The sequence below is a fragment of the Quercus robur genome, chromosome 11 (genome assembly GCF_932294415.1).
Source record: "Quercus robur chromosome 11, dhQueRobu3.1, whole genome shotgun sequence".
Taxonomy (NCBI): Eukaryota; Viridiplantae; Streptophyta; class Magnoliopsida; order Fagales; family Fagaceae; genus Quercus; species Quercus robur.
The window spans coordinates 9459350-9476954 of NC_065544.1; the positions used below are offsets into that span (position 1 = coordinate 9459350).

Below are 17605 nucleotides of genomic sequence, written 5' to 3' on the forward strand. Positions count from 1 at the left end.
CATCGGAGGATTCTTGGTCGGTCAATCCAGGCCTCCTTTGATTGTTTGTTTTCCTTTTCAGGCCTTCCAGATTATTGAAGCCTGAGGCATCCAACCTATTGATTTTCTAAACATCATCAAAACTCAAACCCCAAGTTCTCCTCATAAAGTTTGTATTTGTTTGGTGTTATGCTTATAATTATTTGGTTATAAATTTGCTTTTATTTTTGGTGGTGTTGTTCTATTGTTCCATTTTATAATAATAATAGTAATTAAAAAAAAAAACTATCCAATCCATGGGCTCAACCGGATCCACGTGGGTTGGGTTGGACCCCGTGATGGGTTGAGTTTTTTATAACCAACTATGGTGGGTTGGGTTGAAAAAACTTTTCAACTCGATCCAACCGGCCCATGCACACCTCTAGCTTAATTATTTAGCAATTGAGCCAAGTTCAAGTCTAACTTTAGGCTTGATTAATAAACAAGCCAAACTCAAAAATAATAATATGCTCATGAACAAACTCAAGATTATAAGGTTTGATTAAAATATATATTAAAATATTATGTGTATGTGTGTATGTATATATATATACACATTTATAAAAATTACTTATATAGATCGGGATTGGATTGTGTAAATTTGTAAATAAATTCCTAATATATGAAATTATTATTTCAAATTTATTGATAATTAAAAAAAATCATTTTGTAACAAAAATCAAATATAATAATTTCATAAGTTCATAAAGGAAAATAATTTTATTTAATTAACTTTAGTAGCTCATGAATACTTCAAAAAAAAATGATAGCTCATGATTAAGCTCGAACTAATTTGATTAGAAAATCAACCAAACTTAAATATGTTATTAACTCGTATTTGAAATAAAATTAAACCAACAAACTAAAATATGTTATCTAATTTAACAAAAAATTTGAGCTTCACTTGTATTTGAAATAAAATTAAGTGAATTTTTTAATACTCGTCTGGACTAAACAGTAAGTAGGGGCAGATTGGTCATATCGGCATAACATAATATTTTGGCTAGAGGGGTTTGGATCTGCAATGATAAATGATAAAAACGTGGGCGTGGGCATGGCCGAAGCCGAAGCTAATTTTGGTTTGGGGAAGAGAAGGCATTCGATTTCGAAGGAGATTAACGATGGAAACCCAGGCTCAGAAGAAGATTTATTTACATTATAACCACACCGATCCTTGCAGATTCGCCAGGTGGAATGCCAGGTACTTTCGTAATTTTAATTTCATATCTCACTCATTCAGTTTCAGTTACTACCTAGCTCTCTTTCTTTTTATTTTTATTTTTTTTATTTCAATTGTTTTTCAATATCTCTCTTGAGAAATAGAGTGAACTTGGTTTTTATTTTTGTTTTTAAAATTAAAAAAAATAAAGGGAAAGCTATGAATTCATGGAAGCAAGGCCTTGGCAAGAAGTGAATGAATTTTATTCAAATGCAGTGAATGGGCACTCATCACTGTCCGCTTTGTTTGGGATTCAGGTGGGTTTGTTTGTTTTTTTTTTTTTAATACTATTTTCATAGTTTGTATTTGTATTTGTTTTCTTGTGATGTATATATGCTCTTTTCATGAATTGTATTTGCTTCTGCATTTCTTATACTAGATTGATGATGATGCTTCCTTCTTTCCTTGTTTATGTCATTTTTTTAAATATATCTATAACTCAGCTGTTATTAGTGTCTCATAATGGTGTCGCGGAAGCTACAACAAAACTAGGGATGGCCATGGATCGGGTATACCCATACCCGACCTGAAAATTTTACCCATGGATACCCGATCATCAATACCCGATAATATCCATACCCGAATCTTACCCGAACATATTATCCATGGATATCCATACCCTACCCGAACCCGAAACCCATTTAATTTTTTTTTTTTTATTCAAAACATTATAACATAAAAACTAACCAATCTTAAAAAAGAAAAAACTAATCAATAAAAAAAATGTGATAAATGGAAACCAAGAAAGTTTCATTTATATATCATAATAGAGTCATACCGTATCTAAACTTCATAACACATTCATATATCAAAACATAAAAATTGCAAATAAGAAAAGAAAGCATAAGAAGTTTATAACTTTGAGTTGACAAATAGCTCCTTCATTGTATCATCATGTTCACTGGCATATGCATATACAAGGGTTGGGCTAGTTTCAATGCTTTCAGTTCTTGAAGCTCTTTTTGTAGCCTTCTATTTTCATCAGTCAGTGTTTCACAGCACTTCTTCAGGAACTCACAGTCCACCTCAGTTTGCTTGAGTTTGGTCCTGCCAAATGAACAAGAACCCATTAAGTTATTGTAACATAGAAATAGGTTTTAGTAGGGTTTATTCCTGACAGAAAAGTTTTTTGTATATGGGTGTTATGGTACTTTTGTTAGAGATAATCATATGGTTATGGTTTTGACAAAAGTTTTGTGGCTGAACTGATAATATTTTTAAACTGAGATCCACTCTTTGCAAATAAGAAAAGAAAGCATAAGAAGTCTTGGGGCAATTTGTAGTAGACTTATGAACAGGTGTTAATCTAGCTTATGAGAATCCTTTATTGGGGAAACTAGGTAGAATGAGTTGCTCAAACTCAGTTTTACATGGTTCGGAAGGGACATGTGAACATTGTCAATATCTGGTTCCAAGTTCTACCCCATCTCTCCCTCTCATTCTCTCAGAAAGTTGCAGAACTATGAAAGTCAATGTGAAGATGAGAAGTCAGAAAAACCAGAACCATACACAAGACTCCATGAAAGCAAGATGTATAGAGCTAACCATTTTCTAGAGGCCAGACTGTCAGTTATAGAAACATGCACTGACAGACAGAATGCACATCCACGCAATTGTGCAAATGTTATCAGATTGGTTCCACAAAAAAAATTTATGTTTCAACAAGTTTCCGAAAATTCTATTATGCTTGTTTGTGAGGGATAAGAAAATTCCATGATTACAAGAATATAGTACATATACCAAAATCAAGGATAATCAAGGATAATAATACCTATCCATTAGTCTGAAAGCTCCATGGCATGACTTTCCTCCAATTCATCTTCTTCATAATCATCAAGAACGTTTTGAATGGTAGCATCTTTTAATACACTTTTAAGTTCGCTCCATAACCAATTCTGCCCACACATCAATGCTTCTAAGGTATCATGATGAAGACGGCTACGATGTGGACTCAACAATCTCCCACTAGTGCTAAAAGCCGACTCTGAGGCAACGGTTGTCATAGGAATAGCCAAAATATCCCTTGCAATGCGTTGCAAGGTAGGATACTTACTAGCATTACGCTTCCACCAACCCAAAACATCAAATTGTTCAGTTCTAGGTGCCACTTTCTCACTAGTATAAAGTTCAAACTCCGATATAATATCCCTACTCCTTTGGCCTATGTTAGCAGTCGCATTACTAACAAATAAATCATAGTCCCTCATTGTATCATCATGTTCATGTGCACCAATGGTGTCCACCAATGGTGTCCGCTTATGATGTGAGATTCGTTAGGGGTGTGCATGCTCGGGATCTAGAGGCTATGTCTGATTTCTTGGAAACCATTTATGGTTCTTCTATAAGGGGGCTAGGTGAGGATAAATTGTGTTGGATTCCTAGCAAAGTTAAGGGTTTCTTGGTTAGTGATTATTATAGAATTTTAGCTGGCTCCGCCTTCTTTGGTTTTCCTTGGAAAAGTATTTGGAAGCAGAAGATTCCCTCTAGAGTTGCTTTCTTTGTTTGGACTGCTGCCTTAGGGAAATGCTTGACGATTGATAATTTACGTAAAAGGAAGGTATGGATTTTGGATTGGTGCTACATGTGTAAGAGAAATGGTGAATCGATTGACCATCTATTCCTTCATTGTCCTTTTGCTTCGGATCTATGGTCTATGGTTTTGGGTCTTTTTGGAGTTTCTTGGGTTATGCCACACTCTGTTTTGGGGCTACTGCGTTGTTGGCAAGGCAGCTTTGGTCGTCATCGAAATGGTTTTATTTGGTCTATCATTCCTCATTGCTTATTGTGGTGCCTTTGGAGGGAGAGGAATAGTAGATGTTTTGAAGATTCTGAGAGATCTATTCCGGACCTCAAGCTTCTCTTTTTTAGAACTTTAAGGGATTGGTTGTTTGCTTTGCAAAATAAATCTTTCCCTTCTTTTATTGTTTTCCTAGACTCTTGTAATTTTTGTATTTGATTTCCTATCCCTTGTTCACTTCCGGTGCACTTGGGTGTTTATTTTTTTCAATATATCTTATTACTTATCAAAAAAAATGTTCATGTGCAGCACTTGATGTAGATGTAGAAGATGAAACTTGAGAATAAATGACTCCTCTATCAGTGCTTTCTAAGTCATAGTCCGCAAACAACTCAAAAAGAAGGTTCTTAACCTTGTCAATTTCTTCGTTAGCCTTACTACCATACATTTTATTAAAATAAAAGGTCAATAACATCAATTTATATCTTGGATCTAAAACAATAGCCAAACTCATGATATCATGAACGTCACTCCAATATTTATCAAACTTAGCTAACATCTTTCCTGCCATTTTCTTAACCAACTCATCTTCACTTGAAAGCCACTGATTTAATTCCAACTTCAACTGAAAGACTGAAGGAAAATAATGATTAGCTGTAGGGTAGGCAGTACCAGAAAGCAACTCAGTAACTTTATGAAAATAACCCAACTTCTCACAAACAATTTGTGCTACCTCCCAATCCCTATTAGTTGGAGCAGACTGATATTGAGGCTCACAACATAGTAAACGTGGAAAAACATCTTTATAAATCAAGGCAGTTGAAAGCATCAAATATGTAGAGTTCCAACGAGTCCTACAATCAAGTACTAATTCCTTAGTACTTGCAATATGTGATTGGCGAGATATTTTTTCAAAAATTTCTGTTCTTTTTGGTGATTGAGTCCAAAAATATACACTACTTCGAACCTTCTCAATACCATCACCAATTACATTCAAACCCTCTTGAACAACCAAATTCAGAATATGTGCTGCGCAACGCACATGCAACAATTTTCCACCTAAAATAAGTGAACTAGCTTGAAGCTTATCCGAAACAAGTTTCATCATACCATCATTGTTGCTAGCATTATCTACAGTTATGGCAGATAACTTCAAATCAATGTTCCAATCAGAAAGACACTCCAAAAGGATTTTAGAAAGAGAATACTTATCATGTGGAGATGGCATACGAATAAACCTAAAAAAAATAAACATAAATATGATTAACTAAAGAAAGCAAAAAGTTAATAAGCTTGCCTAAGACTCTAAAAACTAGTACAACAAAATGACTCAAAGAAAAAAAATACCTTATAACCCGGCTTTCCAAAGTCCAAGAGTCACTTATATAATGAGCTGTGATTACCATGAATGACCTCTTACTGTTGTTTGCAGTCCACAAGTCCGTTGTGATTGCAACTTTACTTGCATTCTTGTCAATTTCTACCATAGTCTTCTGCTTCTTTTCATTATAAATTTTTTTGATATCTCGTTTCAATGTGTTTCTTCCTACTATCTTAAAATTTGACCGAAGACCACCAACAAAATCCCGAAACCCAACATGATCAACAATTGCAAGAGGGTACTCATGCAAAATGACCATTCGTGCAAGGTCCCTCCTCAAAGCCTTTTGATCCTCTTCATTAAAAACACTAGGGCTTGAGATCCCTTTACTTCTTGCCTTATTGTGTTGTTTGACAAGAACTTGCCTCCTAATATCCGTTCCTTCCCTCGAAGGACTTGCTTCCTTCGGAGCACTTGGACAACTTTTTGCTATGTGCAGTTTTAAATGAGTCGTCCCTGATGTACTTGCTCCAGCCATAAGTTTTCCACAGTAGTTGCATTGAGCCTTAACTTTCCCATCAATATTCTTCTTCTTAAAATGATTCCATACGTCTGAAGTTTTTCTTCTTTTAGTGCCTTGTTGTTGTGGATTCTCAACCGGAATGGACTCAACTTCCTCTCCAAACAACGATTGTGATTCTGATGTCGTGCTAGTTGGGGGCCTTGGGGCTGGGGCTGAGGCAGAGGATGTGGTAGACATGTAGGCAGCTGCAAAGAGAGAGAGAGAGAGAAAGATTAGTTAAAAAAAGTAATTATGATACAACATAATGTGATTGAGAATAGTGATTATGATACAACGTTCAATAAATAAAAAAATAAAAAATTATACAACATTAATGGAAGGAGCCTGCTGTGAAAACCCAGAGTGATTCACGATAGGAGAAGAAGGAAGAAGACAGAAGACAGAAGCCAGAGTAACTATTGCAACATTGTGAAAACCCAGAGTGACATATAAATAGTAGTACTCTTGCGAAGTGAGACTATAAATCAGTTGACCAATGTTTCTCCCTTCTCTTTCCAACAGGGAAGCTCATAAATTATCCTAATTCTATTTCAAGTAACACAAACTATAATGGTGGGTTATACATTGAATTTAGTCCACTCTCTCCTCTAATAGAACCGAACCAAGTCACCCCACTAGTTAAATGAGTTGGATCAATTCCAGGTTAGGCAAGTTGCACACATATTTTGATACCATTTGCCATGTGAAAGTCCATTAAGCTATAGGTAGACAAATAAAAAGAAAAGCCCAAGATGCATTATAATCCTCACATAAAAGGTTTAGTCTTAAGCAATATTCATGAGAGGCATAAACATTCATTGTCATTGCTGCTGTTGAGCAATTATTTAAAACTAATTTCATGGTAGTTGGAGAAATAGAATTCTCTCTATTCCAAGTGAAATGGAGAATATATCCATTCGGGGAGAGCATTATCCCAAGTCCCCTCCACAGATATTTGAATTTCACGCAAAAGTAAAATAATGAAAGCAAAAATCTAACACATACCCAGTTGATAAAATTCAATCAAAAACCAAATTTGACACATACCCAGCTGAATTCAAACTCTAAAATCAAAATCTAACACACACCCAGACAACAAATTCAACAAGACAACACAAGTAAACAACATGCAAAGAACAAAAAACTCACCAGTTGACAAATTCAGTCTAGAAAAGGAAACAAAAGCTAATTATCAACAAAATCCTCCCAAAACGTCAAACCCAGATAACCACAGAAAAGAATTTTCTTTTGAAGCCAAACTAGCGAAAGAGGGAAAACCAATGGGTATGAAAATGTTTCCTCACATTTCTGACCAACCAAACCAAAAGTTAGCACCACCTCAGTCAATCATATGACATCCAAAAAGTAAAATTAGAATTCAAAATTTTCTGAGCAACCAAACAAAGACTATAAGAGAGAGAGATAGATACCGTGGAGGAGGTTTTCAACGCGATCGGCGATTTGGAGGAAGGTAGGGGCGGAAACGATGGCGAGGAGAGGCGGAGACTGGAGAGAGTGACGGTGAGGAGAGGCGGAGACTGGAGAGGCAGAGAGAGAGAGTCACGGTGAGGACTGGAGAGGCAGAGAGAGAGAGTGACGGTGAGGGGTGAGACTGAGTTACGGTGAGAGAGTTTAGGTCTTAATGGGTAGAGCTCAACCGGGTATTACCCGAAATATTTGGATCGGGTAGGGTTGGATATCCATTACCCAATGGGTATGGCCATCCCTAAACAAAACAAACACAAACACGTTGCTTTCTGAATGAAATTCTCGAATCCACAAGCGGTTCTTTGAATCCACAAGGTGATAGGATTTTGGAATACACCAAAAGGAAACAATAGACAAATGTTTGAATTTTTATAAATTTGATAACTGAATTGTCTTGGAGGCTACGATGCGTTTAAATAGAGTAAAAGGCGGCTAGGAAAATACCCAAAAAACCCTAACTTGCGTTAATCTAGAAATTAGGTGGCAGAATGTGAATGTTAAGATGAATAAGTGGAAATACTAGGAAATATAGGTGGCAAAATACTCATTTTAGAGATCTTTATTTCCACCTACTCATTTCCTAAAATATAGGTTGCTAAAATGAGAATGTTAAGATGAATAAGTGAAAATACTAGGAAATATAGGATTCAAAATGAGGAATTTCGATTAAAGATGGGGCGACTCCCATTGATGAAAAGACGAGCAATACTTGCTTAAGATTGTTTGGTTATGTGCAGATAAGAGCGATTGATACACTAGTGAGGAAGAGTGGGTTGGTTCAAGTCAATGGATTGAAAAAAGGTAGAGGAAGACCTAAGATAACATTAGTGGAAGTAATAGAAAAGAATACGTGAATTAAGGAGGTAACATAAAAGTATGACTTCAGATCGAATAGAATGATTGAAAAGAATATAGGTGGCTGACCTTGATTAGTTTGTTCAGGATCCTATTCGATCCAAATTTTTGGGACTTAAGGCTTGGTTGTTGTTTTATATCTTTAAATATCCATTGTATAAAGCACCTTATACCATGCTTCTTAATTCATCTTTCTTGAGAAATCATTTTGCTATGCTACTTATTGTGAGCTCAATCATCAAGTTCATGTTGATTGATAGTGTGAATTTGGATTCTCAAATTAAATGCTGGTAACTTCTCCCCTTTGATTGATTGGAAAGAATTTACAAGTTAATATTGTTGATGATGGACTATTATTATCTTAGGTGATTAGTTATTTAATATATTTATTTCTATAGAATTTTCTCCAGACACATCATGTTCACAATAATGCTGAAATTCCAGAGGTTTCTGATAAAACTGAATTGGAGAGTGTTTCTGCTGAAGATAGGACCGGGAGATGGGCAAGATCAACATTCAAAATTGTTCTTTCATATCATGGGGGTTCCTTTGATGGGTGGCAAAAGCAGCCTGGCTTAAACACAGTCCAGGGGTAAGTTGTTTTCCTGTCAAACTCTGCAATTTGCTCAAACCATTAGCATAGTACATGTGATACTTCATTTCCCATTTATTTTTGGCAAGTGGTAATTGTTTGCATGGGTTTTTAGTTGAAACTGTTTGAACTGCAAGTGGAGAGGAGTTGATCCTTTTTATTTTTATTTACAAAAAAACACGATTTATGAAATGAGTTTATTGTGGTTTTCGTTGGTCAATGGAACGTTTGTGCTTTTTCCATAGATTTTTTAGTTATAGGAATAACGGAATCACAACTTATACCATTCCTTTTGAATTAGGAACTCCACTCTGAAGTGTGGTCTTTCTGCCTCTAAATGTGCTAACAAAATTGTCATCATTATTGGTTAATACACAATGACAAATGCTACCTAATTCTGTGTTTTTGGGTGCTTCAATATGCCTTCTGCGGATTTAAAACTATCAAGATTCCTATGTGTACAAAATGAGTGAATCGATTGGAATTTGCTAAATACTTTGATAGTCCTCTTTCATTTTTATTAATACTCTTGAGTCTTGACTACACTTTACTTTTGACAGCCTAATTGAAATATCTCTTGGGAAATTTGTTGATGAGAATAAAGTTAAACTGCTGAAAGACAAAGGTTTACCACTGGAAGGCTGTGTTGTTGTTGCTGGGCGCACAGACAAAGGGGTCACAGCTCTTCAACAAAATTGTGCTTTTTGTATGTTATTACTTCATATCCCTAAATGTTGTATATTGGCTACTTGAATATGTAACTTTTGGCCATGAAGTTATTATTTAAACATTTATAAAGGTGGCTATGCTCTGATGGCTGTTTGCTTAACACACTCCACTTTCTATTTAGTTATGAACTATGATGCAATCATTGTGTGGAGTAAAAGAAGCTAAGAGTGGAGTTCTTGTAGTATCGCCCTAAAAGCATATATTAGTTTGAGAACTTTTCTTAACTTTTTTGCTATTGTTACTGAGGTCCATATTCAGTTACATGTACAAATTCCAATTGTCTAGTGGAAATGCCCTTATTTAGAATGATAGATGCAGTTATCTCTATGATTGTGATATATAACTGCAAGAATGTTTTTAAATTGGTTTGACTTCATTATAAGGTTTTGAGAGGAAATTGTAGATTTGGACTGTATTCAATGTTGCATATGAACTCATCAATTATAAGATCTCAAAGGCCTTATGTAAAAGTAACAAGGTAGCTAGGATATAAACATTGTTGTATGAATTGGTAGTGTTTTAGCTCAATGAAGTGCAACACACACACACACACACACACATACACACACATAAAATTCATTCATTTGGACATTGCTTCAAGTGAGGTAGTGCTGGTTGGCTGTATGCTCTAATACTTTATATACAGAACATGGGAAAGGTGTTGATATGGCTTGGGACTATTCTAGTATATTAGTCCAAGCATTGTACCTCTTGGACATAATGTTTAAAGTTTATTGGTTCTCTATCCTGCGAATTTTCAATGAAAAATTCTTCTGTTGGTTGGTAGGCTCCATTGATTGCATCATGTGTTTCCCCAAAACATTTAGTAAAATTTATATCTGCACTAGAGTCTTTCATGACATAATCTGTTAGGTTTCTTTGGGGTTCAAGTGATTGCCTAATGGTATTGGGACTATTTGTGGTGCCCAGTGTCAAGGTTCAAACCTCCCCTCCCCCCTATTTGCCTAGCAAAAATAAAAATAAAATAATAATCTGTTATGTTTCTGATATTGCACGTATTTGAAGCAATTGCTTTATGGATCTTTGATTGAAGAAATTTTATGTTATCCTTTTCTCCTCGAGTAGAGTGGTTTGTTACTTTGTTCAGAGCTTGAGGAGATTAATCTAGATTGTTTTTGACACTTGTTCCATTTTATCCATCTGGTGTGTGATAATTGCTGACCTTATAATTGTTATATCTAGCTACTTGGAAAAGGGATATAAAACCTCGGGATATAGGGGAGGTCATCAACAGTGCAGTGCCAGGAAAACTTAGGGTCATATCTGTTTCTGAGGTAATTTTTTGTTCAGATATTCCACAAAACCAAGCTAATTGAAAATGAAATTTGTTAGCTGTATGTTTATTTCTTCAATATTTGTAGTAGTTGAAATTTGATCTTTGTTATTAGCAACTGGAGACGTTTATCTGATTATACATCTCTCTGTCTCTCTCACTCTCTACTTCGAATATACTTATATCACGTGCTACTCACTGTAGGTATCACGCGTATTCCATCCTAATTTCTCTGCCAAATGGAGGCGCTATCTTTATATTTTTCCATTGAATGATTGGGAGGATGGGGAGCAAAGTAGTGAGAGTGGGGAGGATCTTGAACATTTTAGATGTAGTGAAAATGAGGATGACCAGAAAATTGGACGTGTTGAATGCAATGGGGAGACTGTTGAAAACCAAATTATCAATGATGGGGAAGAGCTTGAAAGTGGAAAGAAACCACGTAACTTCCGTATAAGCAGGGTTAACCAACTTTTACAGCAGCTAGAAGGAAAATTATTATCTTACAAGATGTTTGCTCGTGATACCAAAGCCTCGAGAAGTGTGTAAGAATAAAAACCTTTGATTGCTTTTGGAACTTGTATTTCTTGGAAACCCAGGCTTCTATGTATGTATAAGGTAATAAGTTTCTGGTTGACATATTCTCCCCTTGTAAATGCATGGTGGAGGGTAAGATCATAGGATCAAGACCCATCAGGGGTGTGTAACTTTTTAGTAATTATAAAAAAAAAGTCTTTTGTTAGATTTTTAAGAGTTATACTTAAGACTTTATCAGATATAAGTACAGATGAAAAAATAAAACTGGACATGAACACTTTGCTAGGTAGGTCATTTTCTATATGAATTCTCAATTTACATGCTGGATTGGCTACATTAATACTTATATCTAAATTTTGGATGGAGTGAGTGTATCGCTCTCCAACCCCCCACCTCCGACCCTTTTCTTTTACTTCTTGTTGGCTAGAAAGGTATTATTGGCCAATTGACTATAATTGGAGTCCATCTTTAGCTAAACTAGAGCTTTCAATCTTTTTTGCAACTTGAGTTTGCATCCTTTCCTGCCATTGTCCTTTTGGTGCTGCAATTCAGATCATTTGTGTCCATTGGTGCAGCCATTGGACAACAACAAATCTTGCAGTTGATCATGGCAGCTTGCCCTGAATTAATGCCAGCCATAAGCCTGTAACTACCAAGAATTAAGCAAGCATCTTATGTTGCCACATGCCCTTCTGATCAGTTTGTGCCCATCTGACTATCATGATCTGATAGGTACAGGAACATGCCAATTTTGCTGTGTTTGAAGTATTTAGGATTCTAGAAAGAAAAAAAAATGATAAAAACTTGGGATTCTTTTTGACAATAATCTGAACTTTTTGAATATATTTATATTGTAGCCAAAGAAAGAAAATGGATCATACTAGATTTAATATAGTACTATATTTGCATGTTTTTAATATAGTAAACTAGTCTGCATCGCACTATATTTGTTGAGCTAATGCCTACCATCCTTTTGTGCCTTTTCAGTTCTCTATGTTGACCTCTTCATTTCTTGTCTGCTTCCTATCTTGAGGAGGATGGTGGATAAATTGTTCTAGTAGGCATTAGACTTTGACAGTTAAAAGGTTGAAAGCTTCGGATAATCTTATGGTATAAGCCATCGAAGTCCCAATTTTATGCTATTGACCTGATCTGAGTTTTTTGCGACTTGGGAAAACTGAAAAGATTGCATAGGTTCAAAGATAATTGCTAGTGTATTTTTGCATGATTCAGTTACAGGATAGTAGCTTTTCTGGGAATAACTTTGCCTTTGTGATGATTCCTTTGACGTTGACTTGATTTTTCAGAGAGGATCTGTCCTTGAGTGCTCTGACTGCAACTGTTTCTATTTCAGTGGTCCTCCTACGGAGTGTTTTGTCTACCATGCTCGAGCCACAGAAGCCCGACTGCCATCCTCTGTAAGTGTTTCATTATTCATTTGCTGTTTTCTTTTCTGACTTTTCTTTCCTTTTTTCTGCTAATGTTAAAATCTCCTTAAATTGTTGTTATCCTGAAGAATGGAACCCCATTAATGTGTGACTTTTGTGCGTGTGTGTGCCCGCATGCATGCAACATGAATGTGTGCTTGCAATATTTGAGGAAAAATTCTCAATTAACTAGACTTTGTTGGTTTTTGGGTGATGCAAATGATAAGAAGGAAATTGAAAATCTTGTAAATAATTTAAGAGTTGACATGGGACTTCTTGTTCCAAGCTCTCAACTTGTGGCCTAACTGAAATTGGAGCTGGATACCAATTCATCTAAAAAAAATGTACAGCTTGTGTGGGTGTTCTAGATATCTTTTCTTATAATCTGATAGTTATATTGTAGGATTAAGTGGAACTTCTAGAATAACATTCTATTTAATCTTGGAACAGTCATCTGCTAAGAACATATTTTATAAACTAGAACATGTAATAGTGAAATTTCTTCTTGCATTTTTTGAATGGACAAATAGTTATATGATTGATTTTGTAATGTGCAAGCATGTCCAAACCATTTTTATTTGCTGATCGGACGTGATTGTGTTGTCCTTATGTATGCTGCAACACCAATTTTTGGATATTCATGTTTCTCTGTATTTTTCTAGGATCATGGGGAAGGAAGAAAGGTTATGTGTGTTGAGCTGGTTGCTAATCGCTTCTTACGCAAGGTGATTGTTTTACGTTTTATTATGCCAAGAAATATATGTGGTAAAGTGCATACATTGAGAAAATAGGTATTGCAAAGATGACGACATGAAATTAATTTCTTTGGATGTGAAAACTAAAGGGCCTGATTGGAACAGAAAACTGTTTTCGAGAAGGAGAATTCAAAACTGATTCCTATTATTTTTTAAATAAAAAATGTGTTCGGTAAAGAAATGGTTCAAAAACAGTTTTAAAAAATTAAACACAATATGGGTTTGGGTAATAAAAAAAACGGTTGGAAAGTGTTTAAAACAACAAAACTAACAAGAGTGGTTAGTGCCATGCATACATTTATCTTTGTATTTCCATTCTTAAAACCATCAACCTGCATTTTTGGGTTATCTTTCTGATGCTCTAGGGTCTTATTGCCACTAATTTGGTGGCTAACCATAATTGACAGATGGTCAGAGTGCTTTTGGCAACCTCCGTAAGGGAAGCAGCAGCAGGTGCAGAAGAAGATGCATTGCTAAAGCTAATAAATGCCACTTGTAGACGGGCTACTGCTCCCCCAGCACCTGCTGACGGCCTATGTCTTGTTGATGTAGGATATGAAGAATTTGATTCGCAATTCTGCCTCATTCCAAAAGACTAAGTTTATTCTCATAACCACACAGATCAAGCCTCCAATCTAGATTGTTAGTATCATGCACACAGATGTGTTGGGGAGGGGCCTTCATGACTATAGATGGTTAAATGGTCATAAATATTCCATCAATCGTGTTGTTTTGTTTTTTTTTTGTCAGACCTACATTTATACATTTATAGAGTTTTGTTCTCACTTTTAGCTTATTAAGCTTTTGTTTCAAGTGTGTGAATTATTTACTAAATTAGTTATTTATATAAGAGCCATTCTTTTTAAAGAAAGAGGTTCTTATTAAATATGTTCTACTATGACGTTAGCAAAATAAAAATGAAGTGAATCATATTGTAGATTCCCCTTAGTAGTAAGGGAGATGTACACTTTTTTTTTTTTTTTTTTTTTTTTTGTTGAGATTTTCAACTTATGACATCTACTTTTGATGATAATTCTATCATTAGATCAAAACATCAATCGGTGTTTTTGGTGTAGGCGAGGATTTAACTCAGATCTCTTATTCAATTATTAGAAACTTTACCAGTTGAGTTAACTGGAACCCACAAGGGAGTTGTACACTTGGTTGAATAAAAGAATAGCAACCATTTAGTTTTGATACTTAAAATTTATAAAACTTTTCAAAAAAAAAAGTTGCAAATTATAAAGCTTTTCTTCAAAATTATCAAGAATATGATTTAAATTCAATTCGATAAGATTATATAATCATGATAGACATTAGATAAGATTAGTTTTAATTGGGGTTCTAATTGGAGTTTTAATTGGGGTTCTAATTGGGGTTTGCTAATGACATGGCTAAATTTAGGGTGGAAAAATTTAGAGTGGGATCTACACGTAAGAGAGAAGTCAATTAAGATAGTTTTCCAAAATTTAGAAACATATAAAGGTGATTAGTTGCCACTCTAGCTTTGTAAGATTTAGAGCTTCATTAGGCTTTAGTATTCTTATTCTTCTTTTGTCCATTCTTCTTCGGACAAAGTTTGACTCCAAACCTTTTTTTTTTCTTCTTCTTTCTTATTATTATTGTTAGAAAAGATTGAGTATGGGTATTTAAAAGAGTAAGTGTGGTTGTATATTTGTACGAATGACAGAAATAGGAATAGAACATCTAGTCTTCAAGTAGGAGAAAATCCATGTGGGTCGAAGGTCGGGGGTGGGAGGGGTTGAATGCATTTTATCTTAATTGAGGTGACTTCGATGTTGGTGAGATAGAGATGAGAGAAAAGGAAGGGACATTTGAGAGTGTTGAGAGAGGAAGAGAGTAGGGGCGGAGTTATAACTAAGCTCGGGGGTGGGCGAACAAAGTTTTTTTCCAAACTAGTTTGGAGAGAAACTTTACAAACTCCTCATATATCTCTATAATGAGTGTGAATTTTGAAAATATAACCGTTAGATTGCATGTTCTTAATTATTATATTCTTCATGCTGCAAAATTTCAAGAAGATCAAAGATCAATTGCTATCTCATCAAACAAATGTTAAAATTTCAAAAATTTGTGATTTAAAATTGTGTATAAAAAATAAGTTTATTAATCGAATAGTAATTAATATTCAATTTGAATGAAATTTGATATGCATATTAAGAACATAAGGAACATGGAATTCAACGGTTATATTTCCAAAATTCACAAAAAAGAAGAAGAGATTTACGAGAAGTTTGAAGAGTTTTTCTCCAAACTAGTTTGGAGAGAAACTTTGTTTGGGTGGAGGAGTGCATGGCCCTTCTAATTTTTTTAAAAACTCTTTTATTTTATGTATAGTTATTAAAATTTTTAAATATTTAGCTACAAAAATAGAAGTTCCTCCCTCTCCCAAATATTTAAGTTAGTCCAATGATGATCTTAAAAAACAATAGAATTTGTCAATTGGTATAGTAGTTATATAGATAAGGTAGTTTTCGTTTTCTCAAATTGGTTTTTTTGTATATGTTTAATATTAAACTAGACAACTTTTGTATACTCATTGAAGTTTAAAAGATGATAAATTCCTCTAAAAATATTATCTAGCAAATATATATATGTCAAAGTTGATAGTTTTATACAATATATTTATAAATTAAGACCTACTTTAGTATCAAAATATTAAGGTTTATATATGTGTATGTGTATTTATTTACGCATGTGTGTGATGATTTATCTTGAATTTTGACTAATATATTAGTACCACAATTTGACCACCAAACAAAAAATCCTAGCTCTGCCCCTAGAAGAGCAAGTATTTAAGGGATGAAAGTAAAATATAATAACATATACTAGCCTCATCACACGCGTTCTGCATGTGCGATGTGACTCTTTTTTTTTGTTTTGAGTTTAATATAATTTTCCAATTTGAATTTATCTGTTGTTAGTGAGGTTACATTGTAAGAGATTTTTATAAGACTAAAATTTATGATTTGAAATGAAGTAAATTGCTGGGTTTAGTATGTGTGCTATTTTTTAGGAAAAAACTTTCTCTGGTAAATTTTTTTTGGTTGAATTATAATTTTAATCCTATTTTTTATTTTTTAAGAATAAAGATTATCTAATTAAATTATGGGTATTTTTGACATTTTTTGAAACCATAGCTAACATTTTGAATCCTCCGTACGTGTGATGAGGCTCTTTTTTATTTCTTTTGAGTTTAATATAATTTTTCAATTTGAATTTATCTGTTGTTAGTGAGGTTACGCCGGAGGAGATTTTTATAAAACTAAAATTTATTATTTGAAATGAAGTAAATTGCTGGGTTTGGTGTGTGCTAGTTTTTAGGGGGGAAAAAAATAGAGAGTGTGCTAATTTTTAGGAAAAAATTTCTTTGGTAATTTTGTTTTTTTTTTTGTTGAATTATAATTTTAACCCTATTTTTTTTTTTTTTTTTTTAGGAAGAAGGATTATCTAATTAGATTATGAGTATTTTTGACATTTTTTGAAGCCATAACTTATAACTTTTTGAATCCTCTTAATATATACTTGTAAGGACTCAATTTGTAACGATCCCAAACTCGTATTGGGTTTGAACGCTAAAGGCTCAAATAATAAATTTGTAGAGCGTGGATATAAAAGAACTATATTAACTTTAAAAGAAAAACGATTAAACTTAACGTTTCTAGATGGATTAATACAAATATTATGAACAATTTATCATTGAAGCAAGCTAAGTTCTTTATTTCATAAGATTTTCTTCTAGGCATCAATTGTTCAAAAGTTCCGATCCCCTCTCTCAATGCATTCTTCCATGTTATATACTGCTCTCTTGGGGTCATCTTCACCACACACGTGTAGGTTGGATTCGGGGGATCCCTTCCTGTCCCATCCAACACTTCCTAGAACCTTTAACCAGCAGCTGTAAGGCTGCTTCATCACTGTTTAGGCATCACCTCCACATTAATGCGGCCAAAGAGTTGGTTGAGAGACAATTAATGCGGAGGCAGCAGTTGTTAAAGATATTTGTTTATCTTTTCTTTCTTACCCTTGGTCCCATGTCCCACCTTTAGT

General features: G+C 34.4%; 2 protein-coding genes and 1 long non-coding RNA gene across 5 annotated transcripts; 1 reads left to right on the forward strand and 2 right to left on the reverse strand.

Moving 5' to 3' along the window:
* Positions 1 to 1034: 1034 nt before the first annotated feature.
* Positions 1035 to 14330, forward strand: LOC126705360 (uncharacterized). 3 transcript variants are annotated; one of them, XM_050404315.1, is made up of 9 exons: positions 1035 to 1219; positions 1389 to 1494; positions 8611 to 8792; positions 9353 to 9498; positions 10725 to 10816; positions 11020 to 11360; positions 12707 to 12770; positions 13442 to 13504; positions 13942 to 14330. In XM_050404315.1, exons 1-9 carry the CDS (start codon positions 1050 to 1052, stop codon positions 14131 to 14133), a joined length of 1356 nt encoding a protein of 451 aa, XP_050260272.1. In that variant the 5' UTR covers positions 1035 to 1049; the 3' UTR covers positions 14134 to 14330. The 3 variants fall into 3 exon arrangements, with proteins under 3 accessions (XP_050260272.1, XP_050260273.1, XP_050260271.1); XM_050404316.1 differs by having other exon boundaries at positions 1041 to 1219; positions 8599 to 8792; positions 12660 to 12770; positions 13942 to 14160; XM_050404314.1 differs by having other exon boundaries at positions 1042 to 1219; positions 8599 to 8792.
* On the reverse strand, positions 1962 to 3456 carry LOC126705361 (uncharacterized). The gene is made up of 2 exons (XR_007648259.1): positions 3009 to 3456; positions 1962 to 2284 (listed from the first exon to the last, which is right to left on the reverse strand). It is a non-coding gene; the product is annotated as an uncharacterized LOC126705361 (long non-coding RNA).
* On the reverse strand, positions 3499 to 7492 carry LOC126705359 (zinc finger BED domain-containing protein RICESLEEPER 2-like). The gene is made up of 3 exons (XM_050404313.1): positions 7288 to 7492; positions 5322 to 6063; positions 3499 to 5212 (listed from the first exon to the last, which is right to left on the reverse strand). The coding sequence occupies exons 2-3, from the start codon at positions 6053 to 6055 to the stop codon at positions 4261 to 4263; spliced, it is 1686 nt and encodes a 561-aa protein (XP_050260270.1). The 5' UTR covers positions 6056 to 6063; positions 7288 to 7492; the 3' UTR covers positions 3499 to 4260.
* Positions 14331 to 17605: the final 3275 nt, after the last annotated feature.

What these genes read in the sequence shown, in the direction of transcription:
- LOC126705360 (XM_050404314.1), top strand. Translation starts at nt 1,050, where the DNA reads ATGATAAAAACGTGGGCGTGGGCATGGCCGAAGCCGAAGCTAATTTTG. An exon ending in TCAACAAAATTGTGCTTTTT is followed by an intron (nt 9,499 to 10,724) that starts GTATGTTATTAC and finishes TGTTATATCTAG; the next exon opens with CTACTTGGAAAAGGGATATA. An exon ending in ACCAAAGCCTCGAGAAGTGT is followed by an intron (nt 11,361 to 12,706) that starts GTAAGAATAAAA and finishes TTTCTATTTCAG; the next exon opens with TGGTCCTCCTACGGAGTGTT.
- LOC126705359 (XM_050404313.1), bottom strand. Translation starts at nt 6,055, where the DNA reads ATGTCTACCACATCCTCTGCCTCAGCCCCAGCCCCAAGGCCCCCAACT. An exon ending in TTGGAAAGCCGGGTTATAAG is followed by an intron (nt 5,213 to 5,321) that starts GTATTTTTTTTC and finishes TATTTTTTTTAG; the next exon opens with GTTTATTCGTATGCCATCTC.